The sequence below is a fragment of the Lotus japonicus genome, chromosome 2 (genome assembly GCF_012489685.1).
Source record: "Lotus japonicus ecotype B-129 chromosome 2, LjGifu_v1.2".
In the NCBI taxonomy this organism is placed as follows: domain Eukaryota; kingdom Viridiplantae; phylum Streptophyta; class Magnoliopsida; order Fabales; family Fabaceae; genus Lotus; species Lotus japonicus.
The window spans coordinates 81,519,727-81,535,305 of NC_080042.1; the positions used below are offsets into that span (position 1 = coordinate 81,519,727).

The 15,579-nt window shown below is 36.9% G+C and overlaps 2 protein-coding genes across 2 annotated transcripts; both read right to left on the minus strand.

Moving 5' to 3' along the window:
- Positions 1-68: 68 nt before the first annotated feature.
- On the minus strand, positions 69-3,677 carry LOC130740187 (protein IWS1 homolog 1-like). The gene is made up of 11 exons (XM_057592699.1): positions 3,483-3,677; positions 2,907-3,405; positions 2,476-2,592; positions 1,969-2,189; positions 1,732-1,861; positions 1,574-1,636; positions 1,349-1,426; positions 1,047-1,138; positions 876-938; positions 643-793; positions 69-518 (listed from the first exon to the last, which is right to left on the minus strand). The coding sequence occupies exons 1-11, from the start codon at positions 3,500-3,502 to the stop codon at positions 420-422; spliced, it is 1,533 nt and encodes a 510-aa protein (XP_057448682.1). The 5' UTR covers positions 3,503-3,677; the 3' UTR covers positions 69-419.
- An 8,866-nt stretch (positions 3,678-12,543) lies between these two features.
- On the minus strand, positions 12,544-15,520 carry LOC130740189 (UV-B-induced protein At3g17800, chloroplastic). Its single transcript, XM_057592703.1, has 4 exons — positions 15,379-15,520; positions 14,930-15,097; positions 14,299-14,576; positions 12,544-13,448 (listed from the first exon to the last, which is right to left on the minus strand). Exons 2-4 carry the CDS (start codon positions 15,071-15,073, stop codon positions 12,635-12,637), a joined length of 1,236 nt encoding a protein of 411 aa, XP_057448686.1. The 5' UTR covers positions 15,074-15,097; positions 15,379-15,520; the 3' UTR covers positions 12,544-12,634.
- Positions 15,521-15,579: the final 59 nt, after the last annotated feature.

The window sequence follows — 15,579 nt, forward strand, 5'->3', positions numbered from 1 at the left end:
GCGGGGCCTTTGTAAAAAGTTCAAGAACTTTTTTTTGTTATGCATGCAGAATCCTAATTCTCATTAAATTATGCAATCCGAGGCTTTGATTATTTAACAGAAGAAATAATACACAAGAGCTTAAAGTTTGGATTTACTGTTGCAATGTATTATTACACAACAAATGCAGCAAAGGGGTGAGTAATTTCATCACACCACCAATCAAAATATAATCAGATCACCGAAAACAGGCCAAGGAAGGAGCTCACTGCATTCTCTCGTAAAGGCAGCACATTATTTGAAACTTGCAGGACCAACAAATCCTTCCATCTACAAATGTTTGATCATACCACTACACAGGCCAAGGAAGGAGCTCACTGCATTCTCCCATAAAGGCAAGCACATTATTTGAAACTTGCAGGACCAAAAAATCCTTCCATCTACAGATATTTGATCATACCACGACCTTCCACACTCAGTTTTGTAGCCTGAAGCTGTCTCTTTTTTGGTGCCCTCAACTGCTGCAATTTCTTATTCATCTACAGTTAACAAATCCACAGTCAATTGAAGTTATTTGCATACGATTATCATATTGCTTGAAGAGAAAAAAAAAGGGGTTAAAACAATCACAAATGACAGAATCTAAAAAAAAGGAACACCAACCTTCATACGCTGTTGATCATGTGAAGCTTGCTTTGCCCGTGCTCTAACTTCTTCTGGATCAACTTTAGATTGGGGACGGATCACAAAATCCATAGGTGTTGCTTCTGGTCTTGATGCATGTTGCCTGGAAGAGGACTGACCAGACCTAGGCCTGCATTACAGTCAGAAAGATTGTTTTAGTGATTTCTCAATTCACCAGCTCCACAAGTTCATAAATGCCACTTGAGCCTTACTGTGGAAGATCCAAATCAAGGTCACTGTCTCTAGATTGCATTCCTGCAGCTTTATTTGCCGGCCTGTAAGAGTTCAACAAAATAGTTCAGCAAAATTATACAAATTCAACATGTTGCAATAAGGACTTATAATACTGCAGGAGCAGCAATGGAAAAAAATGATACGAGTACTTTTTGACTGATGGCCTCCTGAAAGGAGCCCTCTCATCCTCAATATTTCGCATGTCTTCAAACCGTGTACTCTTATTAAATATAGGTCGGCTCTGCAATTACAGTGTTAACAAAATGTTAAGTTATTGCTTAAAATGAATTCATGAAACAAAATACATACAATAGTGTTTTTCATGAATCCTAGATTTCAAGTAACAGTAAAACACAACAGAGAAGATCACTCAACTAGAATAAAATTGAACAGCTTTGACAGGAAGATAAAAGATTAAGATGGAACAAGGGTTTAGTCATGCATTACTTACCCATTTATCAACCAGTTCCTTGGCTAGTTTCCTATTTACATTTATCTCTTCATCAGACTTTGATAAAAACATAATTACCTGTTAAGATGGTAAAAATCAGTCAAAGGTATTACCTCCAAAACATGCCATCTTTTTTTTCGGGGGGCTGGGGGGGGGGGGGGGTGAATTTGGTTTTAAGTGCTACTAAAATATAGCATGTATTCAGATGGATAATGGAAACCCTACCTTCCCAAGACCACTCCTCTTCAGCTGTTCTCTTCTGTCAATCTGCTCTAGGTCTATAGGAAACTGCATGACAAGATACATGAATAAGATGCAAAATAATTTTGAAAAAGAGAGTTGCATATGCATCTAAAATATTATAATGGATCTACTCAAGATACATCATTCAAAATCTTCAAAATTGCAGTGCGTATGTTTATATTTGGCAAGCTTCCATCAGGAAGCGGCTCAAGCCAATTCTTCAATAAAGTTAGGACTCCATGATCTAAAAATTCTAGCTGGAGCTGTTTCCTGCAAATTAGTGGATGGAAAGTTATTCAAATATGGAAAAGAGAAATATAAAAGATTGAGAAAACACCAGTCTGCACACATAATGTAGCAGGAAAACGACTGCTTACTTTGAGAGGACTTCTGTAAGAAGAGGCAGCTTCTTGAGTTTATTAATAGCAGGCTTCCCCTGTCTATTGAGTTCAGCATCCTCTTCAGCTGTAACCTCAAGCTCAGCCATGACATTCTCAACTAATAAAGCTATCTCTGCAGGACTTCTTTCGTTCTTCTTCTTTTTCTTACCCATCTTAAAAAGATCATTGATTTCATCATCTTCTTCACCTTCCTCTGCCTAGAAAAAATCCATATAACAGTAAGACAAAGGAATCATAAAAGCTTTTGACAAACAACACAAAAAATTGGAGAAGGTTGTGTCTGCCTAAAATATAAAAAAGAAAGAATAGCATAACATGACATGAAAGCTTGGCCTGATACAACATCCATTACATATTTCAGTTTCCAACATTCAACTGCTGGTTGCAGGACCTTCTTTCAACCACAAAGTTATAAAAAAACAGATGATTTGATTTCAGAATAATTTAAGCAGGAATTAAAGATTAGTGAAATAAATTATCAACCTGAGGCGCTTCACCAGGAGAGCTTGGTTCATTGTAGTTACCATAGAAACCAGGTTCCACTCCAGTGTCATCTATGAAGTTGTCATCATCCAAATTTCTGACACCCTCTTGATCATCCTTTATGAAAACCAAAAACTACCATCAGAAACAATTCACAACCAATAGTGTAATCCATAAAACTACCACCATCAAAAGAAACCAAGTTAATGAGAATCAATTAAAATGCAGAACAGGATTTCCACAAAGCTTGCAAAATGCAGGAATAACCACCATATTCACTCACTTATAAAACCCTCAATCTCTCAAATACACACTTTGAAGTAAGAATAATCATGATTATAAGTCCATCATAACATACATATGTACCAAATTGAATGAAATTTAAGCAATCATCCTAGAAGCATAAAGGGCAATACATAGAAAATCAATACCTCAGAATCTCCACCAGCAATGGTATCCCACATCTCCTTAACTTCACCATCATGATCCTTCCCTGCCTTCCCCCCAAACCCTTTCTTAGCAGACCCAAATTTGGAACCTCCCTTTCCGCCGCTGCTGCTACTTCCGAACCTCGTATCGCCTTTAAGCCGCTTCTCCTTCTTCCCTGATCCACCATCCTTCTCCTTCTTCCTCTTCCTCCCTTCCCCCTCATCAGACCTCACCGGAAAATCCTCCTCCTCCACCTCATCCTCGAGATCCGGAGCCACCGACTGGCTCCCACCACCGCCGCCCTTCTTGATGAGCCTCTTCCTGGGCTTCGACTTCGACGAGTCGTTGTCGTACACCGGAGTCTGAGATCGTTCACGGTTGCCCCAATCGTCGACATCTTCCTCGAAATCGTTGAGGTTGTTGTTCGGCTCCGGAGATGGCTCCCGATCGGATTGAACGTCGTCGTAGTCCATCAATGGTTCTCCGTCCTCGTCGCGATTCCTGAAAAATTGAAGAGTTGGAAAACCAAAACCAAAACCCTAACGCGAAAAGGGGGAAATTGAGAGAGGGAAACTCACGGATCGTCTTGGTAACCCATGGTTGATGATGATGATTACGCTGTGGTTGCAGAAATCGTTGATTTGATTTGATTGAGAATTGTGATAACTTTAGTGAATTAGGGTTTGTGAATGTGAATGTGCGAGAGAATGAAGAGTGAAGAAAAAGTCAACAGGAGATTGCGATAAAAAGAGAAGAGAATTGGAGTGGCGGGATGAAGATGAGATGGGAGGAGGTATAGAAGACCGCCGACCCGGTTGAACCGGGAATTTGTGAAGTAATCGGTCGGTTTATTTAAAGAAGCTAGAAAATAAAAAGCGAATTTGTGAGTTTGTTTGATAGCGGTTTTAGTTTTTGCATTCATAAGTATGGTGCCCACTAGGGTGGGCTAGTTATATTCTGGTCCACCCATGGACCAGAAGGGTAATTTTGTCTTTACCCCTTCCCTTTACCCTTTTTCCTCTCCCTCTTCCCTTTACCTTCCCTACCTAGGTTAATCTGAAATCTGAAAGGAAACAAGCTCGGGCATCAATGCATCATACTCGTGAAGAATCAGGAACAACACAAGCATCGATCAATGGCGATCTGCTCCTCAATAGTTTAACATCGATCTGGTCCCATCGATCTGCTCCAGTCCCCACCACCATCTTCACATCAAAGTACCATCTTCAACCTCTAGCCCCTTACACGCTTCGCACCAGACCCATCGATCTGCTCCTTCGCACCGAGTCCCACGGTCAAGGTCGAAGCTTTAACACCGTGTCATATACCAAGATGGTTTCGCTCCAACCCCTCTTCAGGTCCCGGGTCGGGCACCAGATGCTCGATGAAATCGGGCTTCGAATCATCAAGATAGTTCACGGAATCGAGGGTGAAGTCCGTGGTGGCGCGGATGAGAGGGACGCCTTGGTCGGCGGCGCACCAGAGCTTGAGGCGGTGATCCTGGCGGTGGCGAAGCGTGCCGGCGAGTTGGTAGTAGTGAATGAGAGCTTGCGAAAGGGAGGAGGACGAGGTCGTGGGTTCTCCGTTGACGGATTTGGGTACTGGCCTCAGTGTCAATTGAAGCCACGGTGGTCTCTTTGTTGATTCGCGCCACCATTCTGGTCGCGATGGCTTCAACGGTGGATGCATGAGGAGCAGCCGTCGGAGTGGGATGGATGTCGGCGAAAACCCTCTGCCAAGGCTCAATCGCTGACTGCATGGAAGAGTTGGGGAATGGAGGTTGAAGGTGGCAGCGAGTTTGAGATGGACAGCGAGATCAACCGACGCATCTTAGCCACAACCAAGTACATCAGCTACGGTTCACTTCGGAAAAGCACTATCCTTTGTTCTCGTCGCTGCGCCTCCACCCCGTTTTCAACTGAAGGGATGATTTTGAGTTGTTCATCTCCAGATTGAGCCATAGGGTTGTGTCCCTGATATGAATTTTTTTTTGGTGTTATTTTGAGTTTTCTGTATGAATTGATATTTGGAATTGATTTCTGGTACGTATTTTGAGATTACTTCAAATCTGGTTATTTTGATTTATGGAGTTTATTTTGGAATTGATTTCTGGAAGTTTATTTCCGTTTTCCTCTTAGAATGAATCAGTTTATTTGTGAAATTATTTGTGAATGATGATGGAGGGGTTGAATTGAAGGAGGCATGGTTTGGCTTCGCTATGGAGGTCTTGACAATGGAGGTTGGTGGTTTAATGCAGTTTCGCAGGGATTCGGGGAAGGGAGAGGAAGGAGAGGAAGGGAGAGAATGATATAACATTTTACATTTTTACCCTTTTAGTTTTCAGTAAATCCTAACCGTTGATCTAAAGAATATTCCAAGATTCTCTAATCCAATGGTGTTTAGGGGGTGGTCCATCGGTGGACCAATTTAAAAATTCCCCACCTTAGTGGGCACCCATAAGTATGGGAGTGTTTTGATGGATATTCATTGGTTCCTCTCAAGAGACTAGGTCATTAGTATCTAACATGTGCCTCGCAAAGGATATGAACCAGCAGATTGTCTTGCCGGTTTAGGGACGGGTTTACAGTGTTCGTTAATTGATTTGGATCTTCCTCTTGTTGTATTGCTTCCTTTCTTGTCGAAGGGTTTAGGAGAATCGTAGTTTTGTTGTTTAGTTTTCCTACTTACCAAAATAGGACATGTTTTTTGTTGTTGGCTAATTGTTATTGAACGTGTGAATTAGTATTTCTACATCATTAATATCCTAAACTAATATCTCACACCGTCAAAATCCACCGTTTGTTTCCGTCTTCGTCAAAAAGAGATCATTGGGAGCGAGGTGATAGACCACACACCCATGTGATTGCATTGCGCAAACGACGAAGCCAGTAAGAAGACCAGGACGTGGACACTGGACAAAGAACCATCCGATTGCAGCACCCAACAAGAAAGTCGTTGCGGGAGACGAAGAATGACGTCGTGAGAACGTGATGGAAAGAGTGGAGGAGTAGGTCTTGTGTTACTAAGGATGAAGCGCGTTTTGCAGAGATGACAATTGACGACCATGGGTGGTTGGGGATCTAGGTTGAGAAGATTTTCATTGAAAATTGGGGATTTTCTTTGAAAAATGCTTGAGCATGTTCCTTTGCTTGAACATCATCAATGGTGTTTCAAAACTTAGTTATCGCATGATAAATTGTAGAATACCCATCTCAGTAAAAACCTGAGAAGTTAAGAAACATATTCGAACACACAACCAAAACTACTCTGCTTGAATGTAGATTAGAGGGTTGTAATGAGAGATTCAAGCAAGAATGTTAATCTTGAACGTGAATTATCCCATTGCAAGGTTTAAATGGGTAATTTTTTGGAGAATTAAGGGAATGGCACAATTCAGAATGTGATGCAGCGAAATAAGGAGATGTTGAACGTGATACATCAAAAATATTTAGAAAGGAAACATAAAAGGAATTTTGATAGTGTGAAGTAATTAGTTTGAAGAAAAAATCAACATAATCAATTACATTTACGCAAAAATATAGCAAAAAAAACCTCAGCCTTCCTAAAAAATCATGCTTTTTTTTTGGGTCAAAAAAAATATTTTTTTTCATAAGGACAATGCTAGGGCCCAAACCAAAGGAGCCAGTCCTCACATATTAAGTCTTACAAAATTTAATAAAAAAGGACCAAGCCCATAAGAGAAAAGAAGATAAAAAAAACCTATGAGACCAAACTAAACTCAGTAAATTCTTCACAAAAGCATCGGTCATTAGTCTCCGAGACCCAACTAAACTCATGCTCTTATCATATTATCTCTTATCCAATACTCTAAAGAGTATTCTCTTATCATATACTATACTTGTCGCTTATCATATACTTCAGTTAAGTTGTTGTGTCGTGGCTTTTCGTGGAATAAAAAAAAAAATTGATTTAGCGTAGCTCTCTCTCAATTACAAATATTCTTATATTTATATATGCATTTCACAGAAAGATCAAACTTCAACAATTAGAGCCCTAGCCCTGTCAAAAAATAAAAAACAATTAGAGCCCTAGCAAACGAGATTGTGTGGCGCGCTAAAAGGGCATCCTCTGATTCAGTTTCATATTGTAGAGATTATAATCAATTCGTATTGATTTCCCTTCCTAAATATTCATTCAAATGATAACAGTAATTAAAAATATCTATTAAGGCTATTATTCTGATTGGTAATAATTTCCATATATAATGTTCAGCATAAAACAAGGCATTTAATGGGTGTTATTATAATATTGATATTGACTGAAATAAAGAAGGAAGTGCTAAACAAGGCATTTAATGGGTGTTATAAAATCTGATTGAGAGGAAAAAAGGAAATGTTTTGAATGCCATAAACATCGTCTACCACAAATTAAACCAGAAAATAAAAGAGGTATCTTTACACGATAAGAAGCATGAATGACACAACCAAGCCAAGACAAAACATTTTCATTTTTTCATAGAATAGATTAGCTACAAAATTCATGCCAATTCAGGTACAAAGATTTGGAGGTAGAAACATTATATAAAGCAAAACTAAATAACAATTGTCTTTTAGAACTTCAAATTGAAAACTGTCCTGCTAGATGTTTGAGGAGGGATTTGATGACATGCTGCCTATAGAATAATTACACTCTAAGTGCATTTCCCTATTCGAACCATGTCTTAATTCTAGCTCCTTGTTGAGAGGATTTTTCCAAGATGTTTCAAGCTTTTCACCTTTTTTTAAGGAAGTGAATCGCTGTGACTTGTCTTCGTAGAATTTTGATAATCCTCTCTTCTTCAAGGATCTTCAAATTAAAGAAATCTGTTTCCAATAGTGAATAAAAAAATAAGTTAAAATCCATTTCAATTGAAATTCATAAAACACAACAAAATTAAAAAAATGCAAGGTCACTAAAATAAAAGAAAGCGTAAAGGAATGGAGCAAGACGCCTACCGCTTGACATATTTGGCTGATGATGGTGAAATTAATTAAGGAAATCACAGTCGATAAAAGATTCATTTTCAAATGGGGGAAACCCCAACACATAGTTAAAGAAAAAAATCTAAGTATCATTCCACAACTTATCAAGAAAACGCAACAACCTTAAATGATAAGGTTAGAGAGTGGACGTGGGTAGGGGTTCAACAGAAAACCCTAGTGAAGAGTATGTATTGTGTAAGCAAAGAGAAACTAAGAATTTAAAGAGGATATATGTGGGCTTTTTTCTATTAAAAAGGTTGGGCTTTGAATGTGACCCATGAAACTTGATGACAAGATTAGTGTGTGCCGTTTTTTTTTTTCAAGAGACAATATACGACCTAAAGTTTGACTTATATAAAGAAAATCAGCTTTAAAATAATCTATTTAATGGTAAGAAAGAACAATATCGTTCCTACCATTCTTTTTTCAATTCCCTTGATTGTGATCTTAAAAAAAAATCTCTTGATTGTGTCTCTTTCTTTGGTTCAAATTGATTGATTCCCTTTTTTTTTTATTGATTCTCCTATTATAACCCATTTTGTTTCCGTAATTTCCTCTTCCATAAGACATTAGGATAGAAGTTTATAATTTGTATGTCTCAAGAAAAAAATTGTGGTAAAAATGTATTTTTTTCGGATTTTTTCTTTTTAGTTTTTTTTTGTGAATTTGTTATATTTTCTTTGAGTGCTTCCTTATATTTTTAATTTATATTATTTACAAATTTTAAAATAATTAATATTAAATAATTAACGCCTGCAGAAAATATTAAAAAATATTTTATAAATGAATAAGATTTGTTTGGGTACAATACAAGTGAATAAGATAAAATTACTAGTTATAATGGAGTTAATTACGAGTACTATTTAGGGGGCGTTTGTTACAAGTTATCAAAAATCATTTCTGGGTATGAGCTTTCCCGGGAATATTATGATAGAAATGTTATGCCTAGGAATAACTAAAAAATGTGTTTGGTTAACAAATTCAATTAACGGGAATTTTTTTTTATATTTTCTGGAATAAAGAATGAAATTCCTAAATTGCACCTATTATATATAGATTATTTAAATACTTTTAATGTGATTATTAAAACTGCAATAAAAATTAGTGTTAATCATATTTATACCATTAAAAAAATTATGTTCCATAAATATGAAAACATTATTTTTAGAGTTTAATTTTGATGCACCGACGGTGTAAAGTTTTTTTACACCGTCAACCAATCATATTTTAAGGATGTGACATGTCAATTAAATAAATTAAATGAAAAGAGAGATTTTCTCACATCCTTAAAATCTGATTGGTTGACGGTGTAGAAAAACTTTACACCGTCGGTGCATCAAACTTTTTCTCTTATTTTTATACGATCAAAATACACACATTAACTTTCAAAAAAAATACACACATATTAAATGTAAAAAATACACGCATATAAATAAGAAATACATATACATAGTGCAATAACAAAAAAAAAATCTACGATTCAACCACTGAAAAAAATATACATACGCACTTAATTTGGGCAAGTGGGAATTTCAATATAATAGATCCACGTTCTCAATTCTAACCGCCTAGTAACCCAGGAATATTTTTGATACCCATCCTTTTAGCCTGGAATAAATATTGTTGTTAACATGGGAAAAACATATTCCCGGGAATACCTTTTTCCTGGGTATATTTTTGTATAACTTTCTACTAAATGCAGGTAACTTGGATGCTAGACCTGTATTCCTGGGAATCTTTTTTCATTCCCCTCTAACAATTGCCCCCTTACTTTCAAAAAAAAATTACGAGTACTATTCATGAGAGAAGTTCTCAAGGCACCCAAATCATGCTTAGTTGCTTACAAAGCAAATAAATTCAGCCATCTATTTTTGGCCAAATCACGTATGCATAATAACATTCTTTTAAGGCTTCTATATAATCACGCTAGATTAGTATAACAGTCAACTAAAGCGCTTCTATATAATAACGATGTAACAACTAGGAAAATAACAGATTAACAGGTCTTGGAAAAGGTAGAAGAACAAGGTCTCCTTCATTCTTCTCAAGCTTTAATTTGTGCCTCTGTGGTTCTCAACAGTGAGATGCAAGGATGTTAATGCCTTTCCAAAGTTCAAAACATAAAGACAATGAGAAATATATTTCCAAGTAGGATGATCTATATCTTTATCTACAGTCTAACGTGTGAAACTAACAGAGTTTTAACATGAAAACTAGTGTGAATCATAAAGTTTTAAAATCTCACTTTTCTTTCAACAGCGCAATTTCTCCTCCTTAAGTAGTTCAAGCAGAGACTACAAATAGGACAAAATAATAAAAGCATTAAGGTGCACGTATCTGAAGACACACACAACCTTAAGTTTAAACATACAAACTCTATTTGTTTGTGGAATTTATATTGTATAACTTCAGATAAAATAGAAGAGAAAGAAGAGAAAGAGGGAACGAAATGAGTTGCTCATTGGGGAATACATATGGAGTTTGGATTATTAATAAAGCACACTCTAGAGAAATGACTTCTTATTCCTATACAGATTGACAATGATCTGCTCCAAGCTAAAATAAAAGAAAGTGTGGAAAAATGCAGCAACAAAAAGACACACCTACCACATTAATCAAGAAAATCACAGTTGTTAGAAGATTCATTGATGCGCTATAACCACTATCTCCACCACTATTACAACTACTAACGGAGGTTATGCCTTTATCAATTGTTACTCTTTCGACTCCAACTCGAACATTATTACCACTATGCACAGATAAATTCATTAGATCATCTTCCATATATTCATCTTTTGTTTATACTCCATAGCTAGATTTTCCCTCCCCATGACTTTCTCCTGTATGTTGATCATTTGAAATGCTACATCCATAAGTATTGGGTGGTCTACCAACAAGACACTAGTTTGAAATCATTTTCAATTGATTTAGGCCAAACAATCAAATGGCTTCCTCAAATTTCACAACCTTTCCCTTCCAGTTGAGAATCCAAGGAAATGAGTTGAGTGTTGGGTTATCAACCTCTTTAAATATAGTGAACTGTGCTAACGCTCACATCTACAAGAACAATCACAACGTTAGAACTGGTAATCCATTTGGGAAAGTATCATAGAAATGACCCAAATAATCCAAGAAATGATTAGAAATCTCTTAAGAATTTGTAACTGAATTGGGATTAGCTTTGAAATCATTTTTTCCCAAGCTCGAAATATCCCTTCATTTAAAACATACGAAGAATCAACCAAAGCAAAAAACCAATTGTAACTATTAAATATTTAAATTATCATCTTAAAAAAATCGCATTAACATCAATGGAGCGCATGGACGACGGCGCAGAAACTACAGAATTTTCTTCACGACCATTCCAAGCATTTATCCACCACCATAAGACTAGGAATTACAGATAAGAAAAATAATGCAACAACACTAAAAATCCTAATTCCAATAAATCATATTCTCATCCCTCATCTTAATTATCAAATGCCTCGCATACTCAATTGTAGTGTGTGTAAGATATAGGAATGGTAGTGACATCAAATTTGAAATCACACCACAATGTTGATAGGGAACCTATATTAACAATTGAATTAGTAGAAAACTATATATACATTCTGAAAGGACTACAAAATAAAGGTGCAAAAATCCAAACAAAAATTGATAAAACACAACAAAATCAAGTAAGCTCAAATAAAATGAAGTGCGGGCAAAAAAAAAAAACAATATAAATAAACTTACTTCTTAAAATTAAAAAAAGTCACTATCCTTGTGTGGTTGTTGATAAAACAGCTAAGGGGTAGATAAAATCTAAGGGAAAGTAGAGCAAATCTAATAGAAATACTAGCTTCTAAAAGCTACTTTCCCTAAACAGCTTCCTTCTACCCTGTTTCTTATCATATTTTTTTCAATTGTTCCCAAATTAAGCTCAAGTTGTAAGAGTTGGATAACATACATGTTGGAGAAGGGAAAATACATGAATCGTTCTCTAGAGATGTAATTTATCTTTTCAATGTACCAAAAAAAAATTTTTTTTTTTGTCTTAACTAGGTAATAGGTACTACCATTTGTCAAAACTCGTAAAAATCGAGGGTTTTTTTCCTGAACTGGTTGGGTTGATTCATACCACAATTTGTTTGGGTGAAGAAAATTGGTTTTTAGTAGTTTGGATTGGCCGGTTTCGATTTAAACTCCAGCCCGACCGAATCGACTAAAGTTGACTGTTTTTAAAACTCAAGACTGCAGCGGCTCAAGCCCTCTATCACTCTCACCATGGGCGGTTCTAAGGTCCGGCTAGCTTGGGTACTTGCCCGAGCTCCATGGGCAAAAAAAAATTGATTTGGGTTGCAGGGAATAAATGGTTTTTTTTGGTGGTTCAGCCTGTGAAAAAAACTAATTTGAAGGCTTGTCTTCATTTTTAGTGGTTTAACCTGGGCAGAAAAACTACTTCAGCCTAGGCAAATCTGGATTGGGGTGACCTTTACCTTCTCAACTGACTTTGATCCCCATCCATTTTTCATTTTACTGGTCAAAACAAAAATTGTGATAACTAATAAGTGGTGGTGGACTAGTGGTGGAGGGATAAGCATGCAGCACACCTCTAACATGCAACCAACCATGCATTTGTCCAGGCAAACAATTCTTTGAAGACCAAAAACCCGTCTAAAAGATAACAAAGGAATAAACTTCCATGCATTAAATTTACAATCTTTACAGTGTAAACGTGTAGTGGAAAACCTTACTGGTACAGACTTCTAGTTATTAAGAAAAGGGTACTTGGATTCAACATAGTTTTCCTTGTCCCACAAGAATGATCCAAAAGCAACGGCCTCCAGAACAAGCATAGCCAAGCCTGAGAATGTGAGTGAAAGCATCTCATCATTGCTCGTCTCAATTGAACCATCCCCGGAGACACGGATGTCAGGCTTTCCAAACAAGGCCTGAGTTTGCTTTTCAATCAGTGATATAGCTTCCTTGGAACGTATGGTAGCAAGTCTCTGAAGCGCCTCTGCGTCCAGCTGTGTCACATAAGCTCTCAGTGAGTTGCCTTCATCAGTATCCATGTAACCCCCTTCATCAGAAGCTTCTCCATAAGCATCCATGGTGATTAAAGAATCAGAATCCCATAGCTTGATTCCTGGCGATGGTTCATCATAAGTTAAATTTTTTTTACCCAAGTCCTTTGGAAGAGTTCCCATTGACCTCTCAAGTTGAAACCGCTCATCAACTCGTTTCAGAAAGTATCCATACATTATTGAAGCTGCATACAACTTCCCCAGTTTGATTTTGCTGATCTGAACAATTGTCTGGAGAGGACCCACACCCCGTTCTCCTAGTACCAGAGCTAAGTGACTCTGTATCATCTCAAATGCCTCTGGAGAATGAACAGCTTCTAGCTTCATCTCTTGATTTGGCCATAAATCTACTCGACCAGTAGGATCTGCTGTTGCTGCTGATATTTTTGGGATCATTGAAATGTTGTTTTCAAAAAATTTATGTACAATTGAGCAGTACATTATCTCTTCCAATGTTGTCCGCTCTTCTTTCTCTTTAATTTCAGCTATCCTCCTAAAATTCAGACAAAATTTTATCACTCTTGCACTTCAAGTAACTAAATTAATAAACAACATATTGACACATATATTCTTCTGCTCTATAATTAGTTTCAATCTTCCAGAAGCTTAGCATGGGGAGGATGAAACTGAAAAACATACAGTTCCTAATTAGTTTTCATTAACATGAGATGGAAAAGAGATAGGGGTTATCACTAACTCGTCGGTGCGCGCAAGTTTTATATTGACAACATAAGTAAAATGACATCAATAATAAACAACAAATTGACACATACATTCTTCTGCCTTATAATTAGTTCCAATCTTCCAGAGGCTTAGCCTGGAGAGGGTGAAAAGCATACAGTTCCTAACTAATTTGCATTAACATGAGATGGAAAAGATATAGGGATTATCACTAACTCATCAGTGTGTCGCACATGTGTTTATATTGACAAGATAAGGAGCTAATCCCATACTGCTGTCTGTAAAATATATTAAGAGTACGAACAGTTAAGTAATACTAACAAAGCATGTGTAGTGCAAGTGTGTTTATATGAACAACACGAATAATTTTTACATTTTTCAGTAAGAAAAAGATCATATGAGGAAATCCTATGCAGGCAAACATTCATACTATCAGTTCACATTAAGACCTTTAACACTGGAATGATGTTACATTGTAGGATAGTGAAATATCTGTCCAGAAAAATTGATAATTTCAAAACCATGACCAAAGCTTCCAAGAACTCGTGAAGTGTGAGCCTAAAATGTGCTAAAGTAGTCCTAAAAGTTATTAGTTTTACTTCACGCATGACTAACTGTAGTCAAATAAGGGGAATGAGGGGAGAAATTACTACTAGACTTACTTGTAAAGGGGATCCGGAGATGAAGTAAAAGATTCTTCTTTAGGGGCATCTCTGGCAGTCTGAAGGTTCTCTAGTTGCTGATCAATGGCTGTTGACAGTAGATGAGAGTGATTTTGCATAATTTGTCCCAAAAGTTGACCAACTGGTGACTCAAATTGGAGAGGAGCAGAAGGCACCAAATTATCACTTGAATCTGCCGATGCTCTCATAACTAAGCCTCTAGTGCGGGAATTGTAGAGTTCATTGTAGTGTTTAGGATTAAAAGATGAAGGATAACTCTACAAGGAAAAAAGTGTTTAGTTAAGAACAACATAGAAATAGTAATTACTAAATCACAAAAGTCTCTGCCCAGAAGTGATAAACAAGCTCTACAATAGAAGATACAACAAGCTAATGGTAAATTAGATAGAAAATTTGCAATGGCATCATGGTACATACATAGGCAATTTTGACTTCAATTCTTCGATAATGATACATAAACAAGCAATTTTGACTTCAATTCTTCGATAATGATACATAAACAAGCAATTTTGACTTCAATTCTACGTCACGAAATGGCATTCAATTTAGTAATATCTCAAAACCAGCTTGAAAAGACAACAAACCACATTAAATATTGAAGCTAGCTTACTTTAAGGAATCCGCCACTGCAGAGAAAATTCTTGGCGTCAGAAACAACAGGAGGAGCATGCAAATGGCGGAATTCCGGTGACCGGAGTGATGCTGAAGGCGGAAGCACCACCAAGACATCACCAATTGCTCCTGAGACTAGCATTTGGATAGTTTGCTACTTTGCTTGCTGTTATTTACAATTAAATTAAATTAATATAAACATAAATGAAATTTTCAAAACTAAAATTACATTCTTCCCCATAAAAATATTTGGATTTCAAGGTTCAAATAAGTAAAGTTAAATTATATTCAAAGAAACTACAACCTATGAATGAATCAGCAAATTAGCAGAGTGTGAAGCTAGCTGTTCAATAATCGATTCCGTGGCGAAAAATCAGTTATAGTGCAAAACGACATAATAAAAACAAAAACGACGTTGAGCAGTGAAAGTAGGAGGAGGAGGATCACCTCGGTGACGGAGAGAGAGAGAGAGATTCCGGCGAGAAACGCGGCGGAGGAAAATGGATTGGAGGCTGCGTGACGTGAATGAAGTTGCAACAAACTTGGAGAGAGAGAGAGAGAGAGTTGGAGAAGAATGAATGAGATATTTAGGATACCTGAAAGTACAGCTTTGCCCATGAAATAACATTGTTTTCCACTTCTACCCCT

Bases quoted from the DNA above. Each gene is read 5' to 3' on its own strand.
- LOC130740187 (XM_057592699.1), bottom strand. From the start codon at position 3,502: ATGGGTTACCAAGACGATCC. The intron at 3,406-3,482 runs GTGAGTTTCCCT...TCAATTTTTCAG, and splicing joins ATGGGTTACCAAGACGATCC to GAATCGCGACGAGGACGGAG. The intron at 519-642 runs GTTGGTGTTCCT...TGTTAACTGTAG, and splicing joins ATGATCAACAGCGTATGAAG to ATGAATAAGAAATTGCAGCA.
- LOC130740189 (XM_057592703.1), bottom strand. From the start codon at position 15,073: ATGCTAGTCTCAGGAGCAATTGGTGATGTCTTGGTGGTGCTTCCGCCT. The intron at 14,577-14,929 runs GTAAGCTAGCTT...TTTTCCTTGTAG, and splicing joins GCAGTGGCGGATTCCTTAAA to AGTTATCCTTCATCTTTTAA. The intron at 13,449-14,298 runs GTAAGTCTAGTA...TCTGAATTTTAG, and splicing joins TCTCCGGATCCCCTTTACAA to GAGGATAGCTGAAATTAAAG.